At 40.4% G+C, this 19465-nt stretch overlaps 1 protein-coding gene across 5 annotated transcripts in view; it reads right to left on the bottom strand.

Annotated features, from left to right (window-relative positions):
* Positions 1-67: 67 nt before the first annotated feature.
* Positions 68-19465, bottom strand: part of LOC109049621 (septin-4-like) — a 57823-nt gene continuing 38425 nt past the window's right edge. For 3 of the 5 annotated variants that reach the window (XM_042749969.1, XM_042749970.1, XM_019067281.2), the window contains 9 exons: positions 6868-6964; positions 6346-6432; positions 6137-6260; positions 5831-5965; positions 4986-5103; positions 4805-4906; positions 3968-4064; positions 3621-3783; positions 2696-3200 (listed from right to left, as the gene is read on the bottom strand). In XM_042749969.1, the coding sequence (XP_042605903.1) occupies positions 2969-3200; positions 3621-3783; positions 3968-4064; positions 4805-4906; positions 4986-5103; positions 5831-5965; positions 6137-6260; positions 6346-6432; positions 6868-6964 (1155 nt within the window). In that variant the 3' untranslated portion in view covers positions 2696-2968. Of the gene's footprint in view, positions 1437-2695; positions 3201-3620; positions 3784-3967; positions 4065-4804; positions 4907-4985; positions 5104-5830; positions 5966-6136; positions 6261-6345; positions 6433-6867; positions 6965-8649; positions 8968-10482; positions 10606-19465 lie in introns of those variants that run through there. The other 2 variants (XM_042749968.1, XM_042749967.1) reach the window with 2 other exon arrangements.

The following is a 19465-nucleotide window of genomic DNA, read 5'->3' as shown; positions in this document are numbered from 1 at the left end:
CAGTTTTATGAAATATCCTTTTAAAAATGACTGAAATGAGTACAATAACAACAACAGAACAATTAAGTCCATAGTGAATGTGTTTATTCACTCACCGCTGACCCCACAGTTTTCAGAACAAAGCTGTTTGCTAACAGTGTTCTCCGTTTCACCAATATTACCCAAGAAGATATTAATCATGTGGGAGAATTATCATTTTATTCCTGAGGACTGTAAGTCCACGTCTAGATCACAGACACTGAACATCGCAGCACAATCAGAAACGGCTCATGAAGACAGAATCACACGCTTCTCAAGACTGGAGCGTCTCATCCAGAGGAGAAATCATACAGGTGTTAGCTGTGTTAACAAAAATATCTCTCTACAGTACTTTATTTCTCCAATAAGAAAATAAAAGTGTTGTTAAAAAACTTTCCAAAATAAGCTTTTGCAGTTTTGCATAGAAATACAAACAAAACCAAAGACATACAATACATTACAGCCAATGCAATTAATAAAAGTACAAAATAAAGTTACACATTGTTAAAAAAAAAAAAAAAAAAAAAAACTTAAATAATTACATTGTATCTATCCTATGATATCAAGCAATTCTAAAACAATCCTGGGGTAGAAACACAAGCTGGACAACGAGCAGAGAGGTTCAAGGGCCCCGGGGCCAGACGCCTTCACACAACGAGAGTCTGCTTTACACCCACGTCAGATTTACACAAGAACATCTATATATTTCATTAAAAGACCGTCAGACAGAATAAAGCTTCCAAACGATGCACTGATGACACTGAATAACCATTCTGGGTTCCTCAAAGAACCTTTCAGTGATCAGTTCTTAAAAAAGTTGCAAATGTGCAGAACATTGTAATAATCTAAAGAACCTTTTTCCACTATAAAGAATGTTTTGTGCATTGAAAATGTTCCATCGATTCATATCAACATGCCTGGGTTAAATTTCAACCCAAAATTATATATATAGTTAAACACAATACATATATTTGAAACAGAATAAACATTGTAATACACCATTACCAATAATAACAATTAAAATGATCAAAAATAAATAAATAATCTTAATAAGTAATCATTTATAAGTAACGTCTATATGCACTGCAGTGAGTTTCAATTTTCTTTTTCTTTATATATATATATATATTACCTTATAATTTGGGATTTAAATATTATTCATTATAAAGAAAGTAATGTTATAGTTCATGTTTTGTTCTGTTCTGTTCTTGTTTTTGTTATTTTGGGGTGAAATGTGACCCAGACATGTTTGAGTGGGGTGTGAGGCCTGGTGTAATCTCTTCTGACAGGGACGGCTCACTCACTCGGGTGATACCGTGGTATTTCTCAGATGTTACAGTGAAGTAAGCACGTTAATACTCTCTCTGCGTGTGCATCTGCTCCTGGATCTTCTGCAGCATCTCCTGCATCCGCCTCAACTGCAACGAAGAACAGAAAAACAGTCAAACACACAACACCAAAACTGATCAATCAATACTGACCAGCCGGAAGTCTGTGAGGCTGGTGACGAGTCACATGACAGAAGCAACATCCATCAGGAATCTCAGCCTAGCCAGTCACAGTCATGTGAGCTAATAATCAATGCCTGCAGCACTAGAGCTCAGTGACACGGACACGTCTACATGATCAGTGGATGCGATGGCGCTGTTGTGTAATGTACCAAATATCGATGCTTCCTGTACAGCATGCCAACACGAACGCAACCGTGCACGGATTCAAGTCAGTGATGTGCTAAATATGTATTTCCTTTGTGTTGGATTGAACATGAATGTCAACATTTCCTGACTAGTAATTATATAAAAACTAGAGTAGTGTTGCACACTGGTGACTGAATCAGGTGCTGCATGCATTCACTGGCAGTCAGTCTTTCCTCTCACGCCACAGTTATCACCTGCACATGTCTTCATCTCAAGACATTTATCGGGTTTTCATCTCTATTATGTTCTGTTTTGTGCAGAACCGCTTCCTTGAGCTGATACACCATTATGGTTCAGAAAGAATGCCTGGGAAGCGTAAAGAGCTCAACAAACCTGGAGCGATTCAAAGCTAAAAATAATGAGTCGGGAATCGTAATCAGGAACTCAACTATGAGTAGAATAAGCTACCAGAATTAACCTTTGAACAATGCATCAAAACGTCCACAATGGTTGCATATGAATGCAGATGTGCCATATCAAAACATCAATCACTGGTGTTTAGAAGACTTTAATCACAGACTGATTCCAGCGCAAGAAATCCATAACAGATAACAACTTAAAAGCAAAGCCTTTGTGGTTTTTTTTTTTCATTCTAGAGTAACTGCATCAGAATTTTAAAACAACTTTAATCTACTAATCTTACCAAAAGTATATACACAATACCATGACTACGTTAATGCTCCATTCTTGAAATAAGTACAAAGCCTTCCATGTCGCAAGATGTTCAAGTTTTCTTTTTCTTTCTTTTTTTTCCCCAATGTTTTATTAGTATGTTATATTCTTTTAAATCCGCTCTAATTCTGCTTCATATATTTATTTTGATTGTACAGCACTTTGGTTCAACATCTGTTGATGTTAAATTTGCCTAAACTTGAATGGGAACAAAAATAGAAAAAAAAAAAAAAAAAAAAAAAAAAAATCATTTTAATTTTTTATTTTATATGTGCTAAATATTCATTAAAATTATATATATATATATATATATATATATATATATATATATAACGTGTATGCTGAAGAATTCTTGGTCAGACTGACCCAGTCTGGGATGCAGGGTTAGAGTGCATCATGCCATGGCTTTGGAAACTCTAATACACACAGATTACACACTTACACACACAGTGCTCTACTCTACTGCCTGAAAGCGCCGTATGCACCTACAGGGGGCGCCAGTGACCCATCTACCCAGTGAGCTGGAGGGTTGATCTGAGGGTCATGTGCTTAGATACAGTGACGGACTATATGAGCCGCTGCTAGGAGCCTTTGGAGTGAGGCTCGGCGCTGGGTGGGGGCTCTGAGGGAGGATCCACACGCGGCTCTGGCTCCGGATGCTGCTCGTGATGCTGCGTTTGCTCATGTGGCTTTTGGCAGGGAGAGTGCCGTACCTCCTCGTCTTTCTCGCGGATGAGCTTCTCCGTCTCGGTGTCGGTGGCGCCGGGCACCATGGGAATGGGGAAGTCGGTGCCGCTCTCCCTGGTCAGTTTGCTGCTCAGAGCAAAACAGCACATGCATGCACGAACGGTCAGTATCACCGGCATGAGAACTGCTGTCGCAAACTGCAGCGCCAAAAGCATTGTACAAAAAGAAGGTGCATATTGATGCTTCATAAGCCATACAGCAGAAAAAAGCCCATGTTCATAAGAGCTAGAACTGATAGATGAACTATTATCCAACATAAAATGAACATAACATGAAAAGTAATCTGCTGATATTTAGTTTATTGTGTGTGAATATATATTCAGTTCCTAACGTTGTGCTGTGCAGTTAGCAGGTAAATCTGTACAGTGGAGAGGAAGTGACGTGGTTTGGCTCATCAAGCCGAACACTGAAGTGGATGTTATGTGTGACTCAAGCGTGATGAAGTGTGCAAGCGCGGCCTCTGCTGGTGGGATGAGGAGTGCGTACTTGCGGTTGCGCTCTTTCACCACCATGCGGGTCATGCTCTGGATGCAGTGCGCTCTGTAGTTCTCGTAGTGGGTTTCTCGGGTCACGTCCTTCAGGTCCTGCATGTGTGTTCGGACCAACATGTTCCTCAGCTTCACGAAGTCACAGTGCGCTGGGTTCTCCACTGTCCAACAAACACACGCACAGTACATATCCAGTCTTCTAATGAGCATGAAATATAAAGAATATCTTCATTTGGTCTTGTAAATGTAAAGAATTCAGTGTAAAGGTAGCCCCTGTATGTTTGACTGGTTTTACAGACGGTGGGAAATGTTTTTGAGGCGTGTTTGTTGTTGTTCAGATCATACCTTCTACTATTCCCCAGGGGTACAGACGTCCTCGAACCCTCTTGCCTTTGGCTTCCACTACTGTGTTACTGCCGATCACGGCGAAGGGAATGCAGTCCTACAGGAGGAGAACCATCTCAACACAAATCACACTTTACAGCTGCCACTTTCACAAACAGCCCTTATGAAACTAAAATATTTATGCCATTATTAAAGAATGCATTTCCATATATGGGATACTAGTGCTTATATACTGATAGAAAAAAAACAAAAACGGAAAGCAATGAGGAGAAAACTTGCACTACATTTTTATATTTTACAAGAGCTTTATTGAAACACATTCCAATTTCTCAGGAATTATTTTTTTCAAGAGTTAATGCTTGGGTTTACACATATGTGACCCTGACCTGGACCACAAAACCAGTCATCTAAAGCTGAATAAATAATCTCTCCATTGATGTGTGGTTTGTTAGGAGGACAATATTTGTCTGAGATACAACTATTTGAAAATCTGGAATCTGAGGGAGCAAAAAAATGTAAATATTGAGAAAATCATCTTTAAAGTTGTTCAAATGAAGTTCTTAGCAATGCATATTACTAATGATAATACATTTTTAATATATTCACGGTACAAAATTTACTAAATATATTCATGGAACATGATCTTTACTTAATATCCTAATGATTTTTGACATAAAATAAAAATCTGTCATTTTGACCCAAACAATGTATTGTTGTCTATTGCTACAAATATACCTGTGCTACTGATGACTGCTTTTGTGCTGCAGGGACACATATAAGAAAACAATACCTGAAAAATGATTTTTGATTTTTGGACAGTTGGATGTCTTTTCTGACCTTGAGCTCTTGGTCTTGCTGTTTGAAGTCCTCATCCTCGTCTGAATCACAGTCTGGAAACTGGTAGATCTTTATTCCGTACTGTTCGATCTCCTCCCGGATCTGAAGGGTTTGACACTGAAGTCAGATCACGGGACATCTATAGACACATGTGACAGATCTGGACAGCTTGAGCACTTGCCTTGATTTTCTTTCTCTTGACCTCCGTTGGGGTGAGTGTGTCGGCTTTAGCAAGTACAGGAACAATGTTGACCTTCTCATGAAGAGCCTTCATAAACTCCACATCCAGAGGCCGTAACCTGACACGCAACACACAGTGACATCAATCCCCCTCACAACAGAGCAAACTAGACACGTGTCAAAAATCCACTCCTAAAGTTTACAACTGCTTAACACATTTGAGGCTGATTTATGTATTGAATTTTCAACAGAGATTTGAAGTTGACAAAAAAAAAAAAAAAAGAAAACTTGGCTTGGCTTCCTGTCACTCATCAGACCGCAGTGATGACACATGACCAGCAGAGGGCACAGATGCACTGTGGGACACTGAGACAGATCATTACTGTGTCCCGTGACTGTTTTCCTTTTCTTTGTCCAATAAAACCTCATAGCTGTGACTCTGTATGAGCTGTAGGGTCTGGAAGTAATATTTCAGACACACATCAAGCTCTCGATCTTGCTCTCCAAGTACAAAGAACATGTAAAGGCCATTATGAGAACAAACACGTGGAGCAAATATATGGGATATGAAAGTGATGTGACGTGTGGCCAAGAATGGTCACCCGTACTTGGAAATTGTGCTCGTCCTTTATCCCATCCAAGTGCACACACACTATTGATATTACAAAACGTTTAATATATGCACATACGCCCTCTGGGGTGAGCTGAGCGTTAGTGATTCTATCAAGGACAAATTGGCAGTATCAGACAGAACAGCTCTCATGGGGTTCGAATACCAGCCACCAGCCCTGAGCTATAACCACTGCACCACACCAGCACAACGGTCAGATCTGCGGGCGCTCGTACCCGTGACCGAAGGGTGAGATGAAGTAGAGACAGCAGTGCACGCGGTTATCCTGAATGTTCTTGCGGTTCAGTCCGCTCTCGTCTCTGAAGTACTGCTCAAACTGCTGGTCGATGTAGTCTGCCACTGACTTCCAGCTGAAAACACAAACACACCGATCAGAAACGATAAGATATTACATCAGCTGTGAAGTATTTTATGATTCATGCTAGTATTTGCATTAATCACTGTCTTACAGTGAGGATCTAATGAGATCCAACCATTCATCATTTTACACAGAATCAGAAACGCTCAAGCCCTTTATGTACCACTCAGTGTTATTGACAGCATCCCCGAATCCTGGTGTGTCCACGATAGTGAGCTTCAGTTTGACGCCCTTCTCCTCGATGTCCACTGTGTGTTTGGTGATCTCCACCGTCTGAGTGATCCTCTCTGTCAACACAACACAGCCGTCAGGACCGTAAAGGCAAGAGTGAATACTCACAGCACCCACAGTGTCTCAGCACACAACAGTCACCTTCAGCATTCAGCAGCTTCCTGTCTTTGTAGAGATCTGTCAGGAACAGACTGTTGACCAGGGTGGACTTTCCTAAACCGGACTCTCCTGTGAGGAAGAGAAACTCCATCCTCATCAACAACAACAACACAGTGATACAGGAACAGACCACATAAAAACGAATATTCTCCCATCACTCCTCACGGCAGGTTGGACATCAGTAACAGTCCCAACATGTCTCTGACGTCATATCTGAACGAATGTGAAGGTTTGAGAGATGCAGTGGAGGGGAAGATTTCACTCTGTTCAGCCGTGACTCCAGACGAGCGCTTGAGTCAAATGGACTAATGTCATTTCACGTTTTCAGAGCTCAGCCGCCTCAATCCTCATTCCGTTTCAGCAAGTGGAACAGAGTAGCATGAACAGTTTGGAAAATGCTGGTTCACTAAATGATTTTTGGCCCAACTGTATCTTTATTAAAAAGCTATAGCTATTCACATTGTTTGTTTTGAAGTCTCGAGGTTCAGTTGAGGGTAAGATTACCTGCTACCATTAAAGTGAAGTCAAAGCCCTTCTTCACGGATTTGCGGTGAACCTGATTTGGCAAAGTCGCAAATCCCACATACTCCTTGTCCTGGTCCTAGCAAGAAATAATAGAAAAAAGAGAGAGCAAGAGAGAGAATACAAAAAGTAAAAGACTATTCAAAAGATCACTTAACACATATTTGAAAAGAAATGTAAAAAATATATATTTTTTAACATTGTAAAATCAGAAAAATACATTGATATTAATAAAAAACCTAGTTCAATCCCATTAATAATGCATATATATATATATATTGGATAAACTACTCCTGCAAAAGTAGTTTATAGAGAGACGACCCAAGAAGCAATAGTCTAATGAAACAATGTTTTCTCAATACTGATTCGAAATAGTGAAACGTCAATCTTCATTTTATTGGCATATCTCTTATTATCCTGCGCCAGCTGCATAAACTTAGCCTCTATGTTAAGACAGTGACTTAAGAACTAGTCTGACCAACTAGCAGTTAACCAAATGAGTCTTTTTTTATTTAACTTGTACTAATCAAAGTTTTTATGTAACCAAATGTAAAAAATGTTGGCCGGTCCTAAAGAAAAAAAAATAAGATGACTAACTTTAAAAACTAGTCTAAACCTTGCATGCAGCACTCAGCAGGAGCTCACACACATTCTGAGAGTTTCTCTCCGGGAGGCTAACCAGAGGTGCCAGGCTTGGGAAGCTGTGGGTGGAGGGTCATAAACCCCCAAAAAGCTTTATGCCTTTAATTATCATCTTTTACAAACAGTCTATAGACCACCAACAGGATCCAGTAAAAAAAAAAAAAAAAAAAAAAAATAATTAAAATGTAAATCCATCCTCCCAAAAGGGAGGTGACACATGAAACACAAGCTCAAGAACAAAATATGGTTCTAATTCAGAACATAAAAACTACAAAAGGTAACCATTCTAAGACAAAATGAAAAAATGTCCCTGCATGTTCCCTTAAGGACTTTTCTTACCAATGTTACGGCCAAACAAGAAGCCTTTGTCAAGGCTTGATTCCTTACAAACCGGACAACAACAGACATAAGGGTAATCACACACAGGTGAGAGTAATCTGGGTATTTTGAAACTCTTCTGTATTTAGATATTTTGTTAATATCTGTTAATGTAGTGAATCATTCGTATTTACTTATTTATACATTTATATACATTTATACATATTTTTTTAAGACTTAAGAGTTTAGAATGAAGAATTTAAGAATGTAAGAATTTAATATACTTCATTAGTTAATTATTAGATGGTGACCCAGATGTCATTACTCTCAGCTGTGTGTAATCATCACTCTTATTTCTCTTGTTCTCCATTTTTGTAAGGAATCCGTTACAGTGTGCAGTTACATTTTTTCTTCATTTAGTCTGCTCCTTTAACTTGCGCCTCACAAAGGTGTGTACGTTTGTTTACTATTTTAAGTGTTGTTAGACACCCATGGGTGCTACTGAGATCCACAGAAACAGTCCTGTGTCAGCAGTGGGATATAGTGATGGTGCTGGATGGTGATATCACAGTATTTTGATATGTACCGTGGTACTGAAGGATTACCATTAATGGTGCTGCTAGTTACCAAAGTATGCACCTGGTATTCAAAGGATCTTCAAAGAATACCGTAGTTCATTCCAACATGGTACTATAGTACTTCTTGGTTAGTCATTCTCATAGTTGTTCAGAGTGATATTTTGGGGGTTTTGTGCACAGACTCTCCTGATGGAAATCAAACCCTGGCTATCCCAGCATGCTTTACCTCAGCAGATTCATAGGGGTCGTAGCAACCCCAGGGGCTTTTAGGCCTGGATGGGCTGATGGGAGACAGCAGGCTAAAGTCCACGTGGCCCCGCGGAGCCCCGTGTCTGGACTCGTGCTCTAACTCTCCAGGGCCCCTGGGCGCCGCCGCGGGCCTCAGGAAGGTGGGTGTTCCCGGGGTGTGGGGTCTGCTGTGACCCTCACCCTCACTATCGGCCTTATGATACCCGTGGTGGGCGAACGGGTGGCCCTCTCTGGGCGGGTGATGTCCCAGGATGTGCTCCAGCTCTGAGTCCTCCGAGTCTTCCTTAGGGAAGTGCTGAGGTCAGGAGGGGTTAGGGCAAGAACACACGGGCAGGTGTGAAAGTGGTTTAATATGGAAGATTAAGGTCATGGAGAAGAGAAGCAAAAGAGAATAGACCATTTAGTGGTTAGACACAAAACACCCTGCATGCCTTACAAAACATTACCATGGTAAATACCTATTTACTAGAGTAGCAGCCCAGTGAAACATTTTGCCAGACATTAAGGTTACCATGGTAAAAGTTTAACAAGGCTTTATGAGCCCAAGAAAAGCACATTAGTAGTAAAAGGAGTGTTCCTGAGGAAGCACGCATCTACATCACTGCTGTTAGTGACCACACGGGACGAGTGACATCAGACACACACAGATGACACTGATCACTGTACTGATAATAAAGACGGGATCCATGCTCTTGATGTGGTGGTAGTGATTCCAGCTCCACACACCCCTAGAGGACCGTCACACTCACAGATGAGAGTCTATCCACGGCACACCGGACTGGACATGTACAGAACTCTATTAAACACTCAAAAGAGGAGTCACAACCATTTTTTAACTGCACTGTTGTCATTAAACTCTTCAAATGGCTTCTGTTCAGAGAAGGCCATGGAAGGACGCATGTGTTTAACAGCATAAGCAGCCCCTGTGTCCCAGAGAACAGAACTAAAGGGTGCATGTGACACTCTCTTGTGCAGCACGCGGGTTTCCACTGCTCTAAACCAGTGAATTCATGTTTGAGGTGCAGACACGGACCGAACCCTGGAAAAGCGATTTTATAATGATGGTCATATGGTCAATCTGTTACCACAACCCAGAAGAGGCAAACCAGAGGCATCCATCCTTTCTCCAAACTGCTTGTCCTCTGTTGGGTCACAGGGATGCTGGAGCTCCCAGTGTCTCGAGCCAAAGACTGGTCACTCCAGTTCTCACTGAATTTGTGTTTTCCGTTCTGTCAAACTGATTAGTGCCACTGATCAGTTGGTTCAAGGCCACATCTTAAATTAAATTAGCTGACCAAGAACATTTTAAAGTCAGTTTGAAAAGGCTTTTGCAACCCATTTGACTCATGTAATGAAACACATTTCTGAAAGCAACAAGATATTTAACAAGAAAACAATGTGAGACAGAGTTTGAAGAGTTAAGTGATGGTGTGTTTCAGAGTGTGAGTTTGCAGTGGATTGTGGGGGATTATTGCTCTCCTGAAACACTGCCGTCACACACATTGTGGAGCCTTTTTCAGTGGGAACATGGTGGCTGATAGCATTTTTTGCTATTACATTAATGTTAATAGCTATATGACTTATGACTGATTCAGTTCTTACATTTTGATGAAGAATATGAAGGCAACCCATTTTTCTCAAGAATAATGTGCACTGACAAATTGCTCATGATATGAAAGTACACAAGGTCAACTGTGATCTGTCTAACACATTAACAAAGAAAACACACATCTAAGGGCAGTCAGTGGGGCAGCATCATGAGAGGTCAGAGGTCAAGTGGACCGAACACAGGGAGGGGGAGCATCTGTACCTTTTCCACTTCATGCGCCCTGGGCTCAGGTGACGCTGGCACAGAGTCCTGCTCATCTGACGCCGAGTCGGCTTCACGGTCACTGTCCTCCATGGCTACTGGGGCTACTGTACACTCTGCCATCTCCGACCACAAGAGGAGGTGCATGTGTGGGAACGGAGCGTTTCAAGGGGCAGTGTTTAAGAGTAGGGATAATGTTTGGTGGAAAGGATGACGAGGGGATCAAAGAAAAAAAAGATGAAACGATTAAATAAACGCAATGAATTAAAGCAAGAGGTCTTGATGCAGCCAGTGGACATAAAAGCAGAAGATGCCGGTGTGCAACACAGCTGCTCACTGGAATTACTCTCCAACATCAGCTTTAGAAGAACGCTAGAGATATTTCAATATGCTGTATGGACTAAACATGCTAATAGAGTAATAAAGTAGATGTAGACAGTGTAAAAAACCCACCACATGATGCCAGAGCTTGTTGGTGTTGGAACAGTCTTTGCCAACACACATCTGGCTAAATGCTTTTTGTCAGTATAAATAATAACTCTACAGCCTGTCAAATGTTTAAAGCTCACACTCAATTCAGAGGAAACCTGCTAACCTCATGCTACATGCTAGCATGAACCACTCGCGCAGTGTTGGTATTTAGATCACACATCGCCACGACTGCTTGATTTACAGCAAAAACAAACTAGATCTTTACAAATTTTACACAATGAAAGGGGCCTAAACATAAAAATGTTGTTGCAGGTCCTGTGAATTTTAGTGATGGCTATGCTACATAACATTCAAAATGAACTGAGTATTAGTAAAACATTTTTGTTATTGACATTGATCACCACAGTCTAGTTACTTTAATCTTCTAATTAAAGAGGCGGGACTATCATCATAAACCCAGTGGGCTGGATAGAAAAGGTCATAAGTTACCATTAGTACAGTACATCTAGTGATTCATATATAATGCTAAAACAATATCAACAGTGATGCTTGACTTGACCAGCAGCACTAATTAAGAGTTCCAGCGATTAGGTTACGGTGACCCACTTTACACCCCATGTGTGCTGCAGAGATCAATGTTCGATATCCATCGCCATGGGCTTTACTGGCCTATTTCTGCTCACTGCTCAATACGACTCAAGCACAGAGCCAGAGCAGCCAGTGTACTGCCACATGCTGACGTCCTGAGCTGTAATAGAATCAAAGTTCTCATAGTAAAACATTATTACAGTTCATCTAATTGGACATATTATAGAGATGTTATGGATGTGCTGAAGGTCAGGCTGAGCGGTCTGACCAACAGCTCATATCACAGCATTTTACATCATGTACTGCAACACATCACAACATAGTTATTTTTACATTGTTAATTAAAAAAAAAATGCATTCATTAATTACATTACAAATGAAAGGTACTTTTTTTTTGGTCTTTTTATTTGTAACTTGAGCAGAAACCAGTTGGTTTACTTGGTTGTGAAATAGGAGACACACACACACACACACACACACACGCGCACTGTGAGCACGTCAGCTAAATTCTGTATTAATAAAGGAAGTTGTGATGTTGCTCATCAGCCGTAAACAACTAAACTCTTCTGCGTGTTATGCCTAATAAATGCCACCTAATGAATGCGTCTTGCTCTCTATTTTCAGAATAACAAAGTAGTTTTGCCCACTGATATATCTACCAGAAGCATATACATTAGCAACATCCTCTGACACAATGAACCTGTTCTCTGATTGGTCTTATGGAAGCTAGGCCTATTAAAACATATATATCATAAATAAAATAATACGAATGAGTAATAGTAATCTCATATATTCCTCATTCATCTCAGCATACGAGCAGATTCTCACCTGAAACGCCTCTAGGAGGATGAAACAATCTAAACTTCTTGCCTTGTCGAAGCCAGCTCCTCATTCCCTTTCCCTGCTCAAGACCCAGCGGCCGACTCAACAACTCCGGCTTTTATAGCATGATGTCCAGGGACGCGGCGCCCTTCACTGCATCGAGCTGCCCCACTGCCCCAGGGCACCAATCAGCAGCCGCCTCCACCGCACACGATCGACACGGAGCCCATCAAACGGCACGAGTCCAGCCCAAAGCGCTGAACTGGAGCCTGGATACAACTGCATATACCTCTTCACCAGATCTAGAGTAAGATCAGCCACAGAGCCACTGCTACGAGCACACGGCCGTCATCTCCATGAATGTTATGATGCATTATGAGGAATTAATGACCTGCTCAGTTCGTAGGCCTCTGCAGATCAATGCAGTGCTTTCAGCCTTACAGTGCTTGATGGGAATTCCGAGTCAAGTGCAAAAAATGAATACGCCCAAGTGCTGCGCAGACCGAATCTTTGTGTTTTTGACACCATTTGGTCTGAGCAGCACCACAGTCAATCACAGGGATTGAAGACCTGCTGCAAACTCTTGACTGGACCAGTCTGTACCAATCACATTTTCTCTACACCGTGTGGATAAAAGTATTAAATTATTAAGTAATATTTGTGGATAAAAGTATTAAATTAAAAATAAACTGTTGGATCCAGCTAGGGGTATTTGATTGATTCAGTCACTGAGATCTCACTCCAGCTGAGCAAGCAAAGTTGGGAACCCTGCATTTACATATGCACATTCCAGAGCATTCTGTTATTAGACTAGTGAGAGGCAATGGACTTTGGTTTCATTTACACCGAACGTCACACAGCATGTCTGAAAATGTGAAGGAGTAAATGAGTTCATTTCTACAACGTTTGTGAAATATTCCATTAATTACTACTCAGCTCAGCTTTCAGCTCATGGTGGAAAATGTGTCTGCGGTATCAGGGTGAGAGGGCAGCAGCTGGCATGAGGTAAAGTCAAGTGTGTGATTAGACTCGGTATTAAAGTCTTAACAGATCTCAATCAAAGCTGAGATAGATTAAGGAATTTCAGAGCATGTCCCAGATCCCCCCCCCCCTTCACAACTCTATTTCTGGGTCTAAGAAACAAAAGATTCAGTCAAGACATATCTGGGTTTTTAGAAGAATCAGGGTATCCTCCATCCATTCATTTTTTTTTAATTATTGTTATTTAATATTAAAACCAGAAAAATAAGAAAACTGTTCCTTTTTTCATTTTTAATTTTTTCACACACACACACACACACACACACACACACACACACACAACAAAGATTTATGCTTGATTTTTTGTTTTTGCGTTCAGGGCTAGAAAATGACTAAACAACTTGAATATTCGATTTCTGCATGTGATGAAAAGGCTTGTTCACTGACAAGCTGCGCAAAACTACGATCATATTTTGTGCATGTTTTCGCAGCTTGTCAGTGAACAACGGCTCTGTGTAGTAAATGCTGCTCCACGTGAAAGCACCCAAATGATGGAGATTTACCACTGACTCGTGCATGATCCGCTCCGTGATATTGTGTCTCTGGACCAGAGTAGACTGTGTGCGCGCTGCAGCGGTTCACAAACACAACACAACACAACCCACAACCAAACCCAACGCAAGCAACCCAACCCAACATAACACAACACAACAAAACGCAACCAACACAACACAACAAAACACAACACAACACAGCACAACACAAACCAACATAACACAACACAAACCAACACAACACAACACAAACCAACACAAACCAACACAAACCAACACAACACAACACAACACAACACAAACCAAACCAACACAAACCAACATAACACACAAAAAACCAACACAAACCAACACAACACAACACAGCACAACACAAACCAACATAACACAACACAAACCAACACAACACAACACAAACCAAACACAAACCAACACAAAACATCACAACACAACACAACACAGCACAACACAAACCAAACCAACACAACACAGCACAACACAACACAACACAAACCAAACCAACACAAACCAACATAACACAACACAAACCAACACAAACCAACACAACACAACATAGCACAACACAAACCAACACAACACAACACAAACCAACACAAACCAACACAAACCAACACAACACAACACAACACAACACAACACAACACAACATAAACCAACACAACACAACAAAAACCATCACAACACAACCCGCAACCAACCCAACACAACACAACGCAACAAAAAACCAACAAAACACAACACAACGCAACTCAACACAACACAACACAAAACAACACAACACAACACAACACAAAACTAACACAACACAACACAATAAAATGCAACCAACACAACACAAAACAACACAACACAACACAAAACTAACACAACACAACACAAACCAACACAACAAAAACCATCACAACACAACCCACAACCAAACCTAACGCAACACAAAACCAATGCAACACAAAACCAACACAACGCAACACAACACAAAACCAACACAACGCAACACAACACAAAACCAACACAACACAACACAACACAACACAATGCAACTCAACACAACACAACACAACACAAACCAACACAACACAACACAACACAAACCAACACAACACAACACAACACAACACAACACAAAACTAACACAACACAATAAAATGCAACCAACACAACACAACACAACACAAACCAACACAACACAACACAACACAACAAAAACCATCACAACACAACCCACAACCAAACCTAACGCAACACAAAACCAATGCAACACAAAACCCCAATGCAACACAAAACCAACACAACAACACAACACAACATCCAACGCAATGCAACACAAAACCAACACAACGCAACGCAATGCAACACAACGCAAAAAAAACAAAAAACAAAACAAACACAACACAACACAAAACCAACACAACACGCAACACAACATCCAACACAACACGCAACACAACACAACACAAAACAACAGAACACAACACAACACAACACACAATAATACTTGAATAAGAGCACGTCCAGTTTAACTGCACAGACATTTGAAGGAAATGAGCTGCAGAGCAGACAGAACATTCCATAGCTGTGCTCCATCAGCCACAAAAACACAGCCACCGCTGAGCTTTAACCTCGACTGGGACAGAGGACAGCTTATTCACAATAGTAAGTCTGGAAAATAAAAAGGTGCCAAACCATCTAAGGACTTAAAAACAAAAGGTCATATTTTAAAGTTTACAATAATTTACAGTTCCAGTTGGTGTAACATGTTCACTGTTAGACTGGTCAAAAGTCCAGCAGCAGTGTTCAAGACCATTTGGATTTGTGCAATGAAAAACTTTTTCAGTTGCAGGTTCAAGTTACAATGACATAAATGCATGATTAACACATTTGTTTGTCAAACTTAAGGGCAGGACCAAATATGACCCATGTTTGTCCACAGATGGTTTTATACAGTGCACCAAATTAGCAAGATTAAGATTAATAATGCCTTTAGAAACGGAGGGCTCGTAAACAATAAATTCAGTCTTGTTCTCATTAAAATTTAAAGAGATCCCAGATCTAATATCATGCAGGCAGGCAAGCATGGATTCGAAACCTTTCTTGTCGTGCTTGTCAAAGACAAATAAATTGAAGTATCCATAGACTATAGTATTAGACTGCAGAATGAAGTTTGTAATGCCATCACGTTCAGATTATCCTAGAAATGTTCAGGAAGTCTTGTGAAATGTGGCTTTGATATTAGAGGTGCAGAAAATAGGCACCTTTCAGTCCGTGAAAAAGAAAGCAGGTCATCAGAGCGCTTCACTGTCAGGTCACTGTGGTCAGACCTGCTCAGCCATGCGTGAAGATTTCAGCGCTGTGAGTGAAGAGAGCTGATCTCAGTACAGAGCGTGTGGACGCAGCTGAAATCACACACTAACCACCGTCAATCCACACTTTACCACAAAAATACTGTTCAACCAACCCAAAGACTGTCTGAAAACTGTGATTATTCATTTGATGAACAGAAATACATTTATATTAGCCAGTCTCATGTTAGTTCAATCATTTTTAATAAATGATAAAAAAAGAGCACTATACAATACTAGAAGCTCCCATCCCATCTGAATGGCTGAAGCTGTGAGTTCACACAGTCTGATGGGATTCTGTGACAGCTGTAGTTCAGCTCCGGCTCACTGATGTCTGTGCACACAGTCCTGGGGTCTCATTTAGGGCTGTCACTTTTCGTTCGAAAATCGATTGCACAATCGATCGGACCAACCAAAAAACGTTTCGAAAACAAAAATAGGGAATTGATTTTAACCAAATATGTACACTATTAATTTTAAAAGAATTAAACAATTAAAATATGCGTTGCGAAACTAAAAAACAAAAAAACACAAAAATAAAATAAAGAATTCCGAAAGTGCAGTAGGCATTGTAAAAGCTAGACAGAAAATACCCAGCAATTTCAATCGCTGCATCTTGTGTTTTGCAAAGAAAATGGAGGACAACGGCAATAAACCTGTGCAAGACGAAAGACGAGTGATAACCCCGAATAAAATAGCTTTTTTGTGCATTTCATTATGCCTGCCTAGTGCTGCCTAGCCTAAGTGTCGGTTACGTTCAATAAAAAACACACATGGCCTGTTCTCAACTTCAAGTAAGTCCATTTAAAGTTTCATTTTTGAACAGTTGTTTGAAATGGATTGAATCATTATTTAAAATAATTTTGCCTAATGAATTGCCTAAATCATAAATGCAGCTGTGTTGAAGCCTGCAGTAATGTTTTTCATTTATGTTATGGCAGCAGTCCACTCTGCATATATTTTTTCGAGAATGTTGCACTCCTGTTGCTGTTTGTTATTCTGCACGAAACTTCAAGCCAATAAATAAGAAATATTGCTGACTTGTGCTTTTCCAGCGCTCTCTTTACGTTCGTCCGTTATTTGGCATTGAAAATGGACATGGAAAATTGATTTTTTGATTCAATGAACACTTATGTCTTAAAAATCGAAAATGATTTTTTTCACAAAAGTGACAGCCCTAGTCTCATTTATAAACATTGCGTACACACAAAAAAGGCATAGAAATTGCGTACGCAATTTTCCACGCACATATCGGGATTTATAAAAAATAAACTTGCCGTAAATATGTACACACCTCACACCTTCTAGATCATGCGTACACACTCTTTTTCCTGGAGTGAGAAAAGTAATGAAGTAAGCAACGATTTTAAAATCTGTTTTCATTTCGAAATACACTTTTACATTAAATATTCCACGCTCATTAATAGAGATAAGCACTGAAAATACATGAAGTCGCTACGCAGAAGTTAAACAAAAATTACATGAATTTAGACATATTTAGTGAAATACTAAATACGGGGGAAGTCATGGCCTAATGGTTAGAGAGTTTGACTCCTAACCCTAAGGTTGTGGGTTCGAGTCTCGGGCCGGCAATACCAGACTGAGGTGTCCTTGAGCAAGACACTGAACCCCCAACTGCTCCCCGGGCGCCGCAGCATAAATGATACCCACTGCTCCGGGTGTGTGTTCACAGTATGTGTGTGTGTGTGTGTGTGTGTGTGTGGTGTGTGTTCACTGCTGTGTGTGTGCACTTTGGATGGGTTAAATGCAGAACATGAATTCTGAGTATGGGTCACCATACTTGGCTGTATGTCACGTCACTTTTTGAATGTGCTTGATGACTTTTCCTGTGGCATGCTGTTTTAATGACAGCGAGGAGTGCTATAGGTGCACAATAATTCATCTTCAAACTAAACTGCAAATATTTTAGTGAGAACAATGATCAATGATGCGCACTTTGTTATTATGGCAGACACTGCTGGATTTGGTGGAACGGTCTATATTGTCTGGTTTGAATAGGTCCAGTGATAATATCTTACTGTACAGCCACAGCTGCACGGAGGTGTTGATGCCGTGTGAAGGCATCTCCACAACATTATGAAAAATACCACTGTAGGATACAACTTGAAGAAAATGGTAATTTGCATGTTTTCTTTTTAAAATAGGCTACTTTGTCAGTGACGCGCGAGTCAGACAATTCTATTTACACTGCAATAAATATACACTAAAAATAGCTTAAAGATGTTCACCTTATCAGCAAAACTGCATAAATTAAATTTGATTTAAATTGTTTAAAACAACTGAAATAGTATTTGGCCAGTGGAAAAGAATGAGATCAACTCTATTCTAAAATATTTATCTGAGAACCATTTTAAACAGTTTTTTTTTTATGGATTTTTATTTTTATATATTTATGCTAAAACATAACAAGGATACTGGATGATTTTTGGCAATACAAATTGTGTATGGCACAAATGGCATTTATAGTCCGTATCTCATTTCCTTGATGTCTTGTACCTTTAACTGTGTTAAATATGGTGTCACGTGGATGTGAATATGCATGAAAATGGTATACAGATGAGGTTATGCATAGTAAAACATGGCGTTGTGAGCTCCATATATGGTGATTTCAGGGAGGAGTCGGGGTGGAGATGCACGTATGCACAATCTTCACCTGACTGGGATTTATAAAGGGATTTTTGTGCAGGTTCTGGCATACGAATGGTTTTATAAATCTGAAAACTTTTGTGCGTACGCAAAATCTAGCTTTTGTGGATACGTACACTTTTAGAATGAAATCTATGGAGAGTTTTATAAATAAGACCCCAGGTGTGTCACTGCAAACAATGACACATCTATCACAGCGCTGAGTCTCTCTTTTAGTGTTTGCTCAAGCTGCTGTTCTCAAGGTTTGGAATGATAAAATATATCTTGTAGCTACATGTAATTGACCTCCTAAAGAATGTTTCCTAAATGTCAGCCGATGGTTCAACCAATAGTTTGAGATCCACCTGAACGCATCCTGTAGCTGTTGAGCGATGGCAGGCCAGAGTCAAACCTCAGAACCTCAGTCTCACTGAAGAGCCTCTGATGAACCTCTTCCTGCTGGGTTTGTCTTGTGCTTCACATGAGCTCTGCTGCTGACGGACTGTGTTTGTGTGTCTGCAGTGAGCTGCAGGACTGAGTGTGTGTGACAACAACAGCCGAGTGTGTCAATGGAGCGGTTGTGTGAATCAGCACAGCGGA

Source organism: Cyprinus carpio, chromosome B22 (genome assembly GCF_018340385.1).
Source record: "Cyprinus carpio isolate SPL01 chromosome B22, ASM1834038v1, whole genome shotgun sequence".
Taxonomy (NCBI): domain Eukaryota; kingdom Metazoa; phylum Chordata; class Actinopteri; order Cypriniformes; family Cyprinidae; genus Cyprinus; species Cyprinus carpio.
This window is presented reverse-complemented; position numbering and strand designations above follow the sequence as displayed.